Raw genomic sequence first — 6,365 nt, 5'->3', positions numbered from 1 at the left:
AAAATTGGGAAAACAAATACAGTAAGTCACGACATGGTATTCATGCCTTCAGCGTACTCTGCCGGGGGTATCATAGTAGGTATGATAATATATAAGAAAGGTTGGGAAAAAATGAGAACGCTGAACCCTACGCATTGAGCAATGAACTGTGCGCTCTGGCAGCCCAAAGAGTCACCTACCGGTACCCTATCATTGGGTTGGGTTTTAGTGGTGGTTGCCTTTTGGGTGAATGCCAAGAGCGCACCCTGGCAAATATTTGGTGTTGCTTGTGTCGACCCCACTATGCCCCCTCTTGCTGTGGCCTTCCTTCGTCCATCCCCCTTATTCACATCCTTTTTTTCCATCCGCCATCCTACGTCTACGTACCAGAATTTCCATCTTTTTCCTCACAAAAAAGCGCACTCTCTTGTTTTGCTCGATAGAATATCATGACACACACTACCGATACCAGTCCTGCCCCTCAGGAGGAAACACCTGTTGAAACCCCCGCGGCCGCCACCGAGCCTACAACAACCGAGGAAAAGAAAGTTGAAGGCGAGAAGGAAGGCGACAAGCAACTTATTTTCGGCTCTGATGTTTATACCTCTGCCAATGTTTTTTCTATGTTCGGCGGAGGATCTAAGCCAAAGAGAGAGGAGAAGGACGATGAAGAAGATGAGCCTAAGGAAAAAAAGGATGGCGATGTTTGTTCCCCGAAAGCCCACGGTTTGAGCTTTATGCAGATTTACTAACATATTTTAATCATTAAGGAGGAAGCACCTGAGTCCCCCGACGTCCACTTCGAACCTGTTGTTTCTCTTGAAAAAGTGGAAGTTAAAAGCAACGAGGAGTCTGAGGAGGAAGTCTTCAAGATGTATGAACTCTTGTATAATTCTCCTTTTTGAAACGGCTCTTGCTAATTTGGTGTTTGCGTAAGGCGTGCTAAACTCTTCAAGTTTGATAAAGATTCCCGCGAGTGGAAAGAGCGTGGAACTGGTGATGTCAAACTTCTTAAGCACCGGGAAAATGGCAAGACTAGGCTTGTTATGCGAAGAGACAAGACTCACAAAGTCTGCGCCAACCACTACAGTAGGCCCCCGCACTTGGCAAATTACACGTTCAATATGCTCATCCACTTCTCTCTAGTTGTCCCTGATATGAAGCTCTCCCCCAATGTCGGAAGTGATAGAAGTTGGGTATGGAACACATCTGCCGATGTTAGTGAGGGCGAACCTGAGGCCCAAACTCTTGCCATTCGCTTTGCCAATCCCGAGAGTAAGACGAACATAGTCCCTAACTTCTAAGAGAAAACTGACCCTTTCTACCCTATCTAGATGCCAATCTGTTTAAGAAGGCCTTTATGACTGCCCAACAGGAGAACGAGGCTCTCATTGGTAAGGAATAAAGGGGCCGCGCTTAATGAAATATGATTACTTTCTGCGGTGTTCTGGGGAGGGGATGGAATCCATCAATGTTTCATGTGTTGTACCTAAGCTCTAAACTCCCGTCTTTTTATTTCTCGGAACGAAGCTTAAATGTTGCATTTTCCTTGCTTCTTTTTTCTCCATAAGCTTGACCTGTTTCTGGTCATATCTTTAGTTACACCCTGTTCCCTAATCCTTTCGGGAGGGTGGGTTTTCTTCTCATGACGTGGGGAGTTGGGGGTGAGCTCACGTTTGTGGGTAGAGGCAAGCTTTGCCTTGTTTTTGTAGCGACTCTTGAATGCCTTATGATAAAGTGAGCACGCGGGTAATTGGAAATGGTTTCTCATTCGACCCATATTTGATTCTAGGCATTTTAGCTTCCTCCCTCCGACCCCATCATAAAATTAGAATGCTTGTATAGCTGATCCCAAATGCATGACTAGTCACTCGCCATAAATATTTCTTGGGCCCCGTTCGGTGCGTCACGATATAAATATATCACATAAAACCTCATATATTCCAAGATAAATATATGGCATATTTTCTCTACATAATTGTAAGGGAAATTGAAGAATACCGCAATATTTTTGTGCGCACCGAACACACCCCCAAATAAGAAGTTTGAGTTTGCAAAATTTATAGCATAAAAGCCACTTTTATGCCATTTTTTTGAACAGGTCCTAAAATAAACGAGCTCTTTCTCCCACTGACAACCTTGAAAACTAATCGCCAAAAAAATGCCTACAATAGCCCCCATCTACTCACGACAAGAAGAAACTTTTGAATGATATGCTAGCCACCAATCAATCAATCCCATATACAGTGGGGTGCAAAACGACAACGCCGAAACTAATTGCGCCTTGCAAAAGTTTCCGGAAATGTGGAGATTAGGCTTAACACCTTTTAGCTGGAGATCCTGCCCGGATTTGCGCCAAGCTAACCCCCACATTTCCGGAAACTTTTGCAACGTGCAAGTATACCAGTATGTTATACAGAGACATGCAGAGAGGATATAATGATCATTATAATGGTGATGATAGCCTGAATGGAGGTGGGGTTCAAGTATAGTGAGTAAGCGTGATGAAAGGAGTAAAAAGAAAGTGTAGAAAACAGGAAGGAAATATATATATATCATAATATAACTCTTAATTCCCTATTCCCAGTTTTATTTTTGAATGATATGATGCCCGGATCACCATCGGCCAACTGACTGGTTGAATGAATAACATCACTTGAACCGTGCTGACCTGGCATTATTCCTTTTTTAGACCTTCTGCGCTTTTGCGTTTGCGTGGAAAACTTCACTAGTCCTTGTTGAGGTGAAAAGAAAAAGTAGCAAACTCCTGAGCCGGTAAAAGGGAAGAATTATTAAGGAGAATAGGGGGGTACTAGATAGTCCTCGCTTCCTCAATAACCTCATACGTCTGAATCGTGTCACCGGGCTGGAAGTCTCCCCACCCTTTAAACCCGAGCCCGCACTCACCCCCCTTCTTCACTTCGGTGGCCTCCTTGGTGAAAATTTTCATGGACTCGAACTCCCCATCGTAGATGATTTTCCCGTCCCTTAGCACCCGGACCTTATCGTGCTTGTAGAGATTCCCGTTCTTCACCTGGGATCCTGCAACTGGTGTGGTCTTTCGCCGCCTCACGTTGATGGAGAAGATTTGGAGGATCTCTGCTTCGGCCTTGACAGAGTGCTTTATCAGTGGGGCAAGCTTTTCAGAGAGCTTCGCGGAGACTTCGTCTACTAGGCGATAGATGACGTTGTGGGTCATTATGGTCACACCTTTGTTTCGGGCGTATTGGATGATTTCAGATTCGACCGAGAGGTTGAAGCAGAGGACGTAGCCTGCTTGTTCTATCAGATTATGCGAAAGATAGACGGAGGAGGGGTGAGAGAATGTGTGAAACTCACCTTCGGCTGCAGCAGCATGATCTATGTCGAATTCAGTCACAGCTCCGAAAGAGGACCTGATGACTCGTGCCCTGACTTCTTCGTTGCCGAGCGGTGAGACGGCTTCCACCACTGCCTCTACGGACCCGGCGACATCGCCTTTCACAATGAAGTTGACAACCTCGTACTTCTTCCGGCTCTCTGCTGCAAGCTTTTCACTAGCAGCGACAGCGGCGTCGGGATCTTGGTTATTTGCTAAGGCTCGTTCCCGAATCTCTTTCTCGGCTGCTTCTTTCTCACGTTGCGCGCGGCGTTGGTTGTTGATAGCTTCTATGTCTGCGGCTTGTCGGAGGCGCTCTGCCTTTTCCATGCGAAAGTTGATAGCTGTCTTTGCTTTGTCCTGCGGATGGCATGAGTAACTGGAAGCCTGTGGGGAGATAAGGACATACCTCGGAAACTGCCTGTATTACAAAGTCACCAGCCAATGGCTGGTCTCTCCATCCATCAACTTTAACAGGGGTTCCTGGCGCAGCAAATTCAACTCCAACGCCGTGCTCGTTGATCAAGCTCCGCACTCTGGCCCAAGTCTGTCCGGCGACAATGATGTCACCTGGCCTTAATGTCCCCCGGTTTACCAAAACTGTGGCAACTCTTCCTCTCTTCTCTGTTCCTGCTTCTAACACCCATCCTTCACATGGCCCGTCTGTCTCTGCCCTCATATCCAAAACTTCGCTCAACGTGACGGTAGCCTCCTCGAGTTCCCCCATTCCTTGTCCCGTCTTTCCAGAAACAAGCACAACCTGAGTGTCACCACCAAAGTCTTCAATATCCACTCCATTCTTTGCGAGATCATGCTTGACACCATCGATATCTGAGCCCTCTTTGTCAACCTTGTTGATAGCCACGATTATGGGTACGTTCGCAGCCTTTGCGTGTTTGATTGCTTCTATAGTTTGGGGTTTGACCGAATCGTCGGCTGCGACGACAAGAATCACGATGTCGGTAACGTTGGCACCTCGCTCCCTCATAGACAGGAACGCAGAGTGACCAGGAGTGTCTAGGAAGGTAATGATCCTTCCTGAGGGCATTGTTACCGAGAAAGCGCCGATATGTTGGGTGATACCGCCATGCTCGGTGGCAACAATCGATGATTTCCGCAACCAATCAAGAAGGGTTGTTTTCCCATGATCGACGTGCCCCATAATTGTGACAATTGGAGGGCGGGGTTGGAGAACAGACCTATCCTCAGGCGGAGGGCTATAGAGTATTAGATCTGTCCAGAGAAATGGGATATCAAACATACCGTGGGAGGAGATCCTTTTCCTCGCTGATATCCGCTATTGGCTCATAACCATACTCCATGGCAATAAGCCCTGCGACTTCAGCGTTCATCACATGATCATAACTGACATCTTCAAAGCCCATATTTTGCATTTGAACTATAAACTCATCCAACCTCATCTTCACCGCCCTTGCCAAGTTTGCGACGCTGATGTACTCAGGAAGATAAAGGGGAACCATGGCCGGCGCCGCCTCAACTTGCTTTTCCCTCTTCTTTGCCTTCTTTGCCTTCTTTGCAGCTTTACCAGTCAGTGGCCCTCCGTCCTCTCCTAAGATAGCAGATTCTCCGTTACCAAACCCAGGTCTGCGAGACCTCCCACGAGCCTTGGCTGACTGCCGCCTTTCGTATTCTAGCTCAGCTGGAGTAAGCGGCTGGGTTCGGAGTTCCCTTGCCACATTGTCGGATGTAAATCCCGTTATTCCCGCCTCTCCCTCCTGAGCATTCCTTTGTTCAGCATCTTGTTCTTTAGTCTTGATTGGCACATAAGTAGCTGATATCTCCTCTATCATGCGGTTCATTTCTTGAGTACGCGAGAAACACTCCACACTTCCCGATACTTTCTGTGAGTGGTATCTGAATGTCTTGATGTCATCAGGCGCATTGGGAGTATACGTACGATAGATTGGCGATTCCCTGTCAGTCGCAGTGGATCGCCCAAGCCCACTATGGGCAGTTTTAACTGGTAGTGATTCGGATTGGCTGCCCTTACCGACTCCTGTATCAAACCTAGGCCCGACTTGACCGACCCCGCGTGTGTAGCCGATTGGTCCCTCTTGTGACCCACCCGGCCGAAATCTGTCCGATACTTCGGGCCCGCTGTGGTCTATAGTTCGGCCACCCCCAGACGCACGAATAGGTGAGATGTCGCTAGGTTGCTTCGTCCGCTGGTAAGGCCGCTGTGGTGGAGGGTCATTCCACCTTGGTCTTGAACTGAATGGACCAGATGATGGGCCTGGATTTCCACGCTCTGGCGTGTCGGGTTTCGTCCTAGAATTGGCCCATGATAGAGTAGGACCCGATGGAGGTGGAGGTCGTGTGTCGTGAGCACCACCTTCAGCAGCTGCAGGCTTGGGGGCGGGACGAGAGCTCCATGAAGGCCTTGAGCCAAATTTATGATCCGGATCACCCCCAGCTGCTGCTCGTCCAGTATTATCCCGCCGAGAAGGCGGACCATAGGAGCTCTGCTGGTTCACCCAATGCCGACCTATCGGTGCTGAGCTTGGAGCGGGCCTTGCACTATCAGAAGCCCCTCCACTTGACCATCTTGGGGATGGCCCATTTCTCATCCCGTTATCTGCTGAGCCATGCGCATTCGAGGGTGGTACGGACCATCTTGCCTCAGGTCTCCGAATTGAATAAGCACCTTGTTTCCGGAACGACTTAAAACTATCACTAGTAGTATAAGAGGGCTCCTCATCATCCTCGGCTACCGCAGTAGAACCTGACGCGTCGCTCTCTGATGCAGAATGAAGGAGTCTCGTATACAATCGGTAAGGGTTTCCAGCCGCGTACAACAAAGACAATGGCAGACTAGAAGACTTTTTCCACATTAAATTTTTCGAAATTTCATTTCATAATTAGCCTAGCTTCTTAGATAGAAATAAGATACCAATAAGGTACAATAAGGCAACTAGATGGAAGGAATTATACCACTGAGCATCGCAAGGTCCTCAGCATATTTACGGGGGGGAGACCTATCGTCCACAGCGAAGGCGAGGAGCTGTCA

The 6,365-nt window shown here is 48.1% G+C and overlaps 2 protein-coding genes; one reads left to right on the top strand and one right to left on the bottom strand.

Annotated features, from left to right (window-relative positions):
* The first annotated feature begins 312 nt into the window (after nucleotides 1-312).
* GSTUM_00007534001 (uncharacterized protein) lies at nucleotides 313-1,774 on the top strand. XM_002839496.2 has 5 exons: nucleotides 313-683; nucleotides 750-853; nucleotides 917-1,068; nucleotides 1,126-1,254; nucleotides 1,314-1,774. The coding sequence occupies exons 1-5, from the start codon at nucleotides 429-431 to the stop codon at nucleotides 1,382-1,384; spliced, it is 711 nt and encodes a 236-aa protein (XP_002839542.1). The 5' UTR covers nucleotides 313-428; the 3' UTR covers nucleotides 1,385-1,774.
* A 1,017-nt stretch (nucleotides 1,775-2,791) lies between these two features.
* GSTUM_00007533001 (uncharacterized protein) lies at nucleotides 2,792-6,189 on the bottom strand (the record flags this gene model as incomplete). The annotated part of the gene is made up of 4 exons (XM_002839495.1): nucleotides 2,792-3,252; nucleotides 3,319-3,697; nucleotides 3,747-4,554; nucleotides 4,601-6,189. The coding sequence occupies 4 exons, from the start codon at nucleotides 6,187-6,189 to the stop codon at nucleotides 2,792-2,794; spliced, it is 3,237 nt and encodes a 1,078-aa protein (XP_002839541.1).
* Between the last annotated feature and the right edge of the window lie 176 nt (nucleotides 6,190-6,365).

This window comes from Tuber melanosporum (assembly GCF_000151645.1).
Source record: "Tuber melanosporum whole genome shotgun sequence assembly, scaffold_36, strain Mel28".
In the NCBI taxonomy this organism is placed as follows: Eukaryota; Fungi; Ascomycota; class Pezizomycetes; order Pezizales; family Tuberaceae; genus Tuber; species Tuber melanosporum.
Note: the sequence above shows the minus strand (reverse complement) of the source record. Positions and strands in the feature narration are given on the sequence as shown.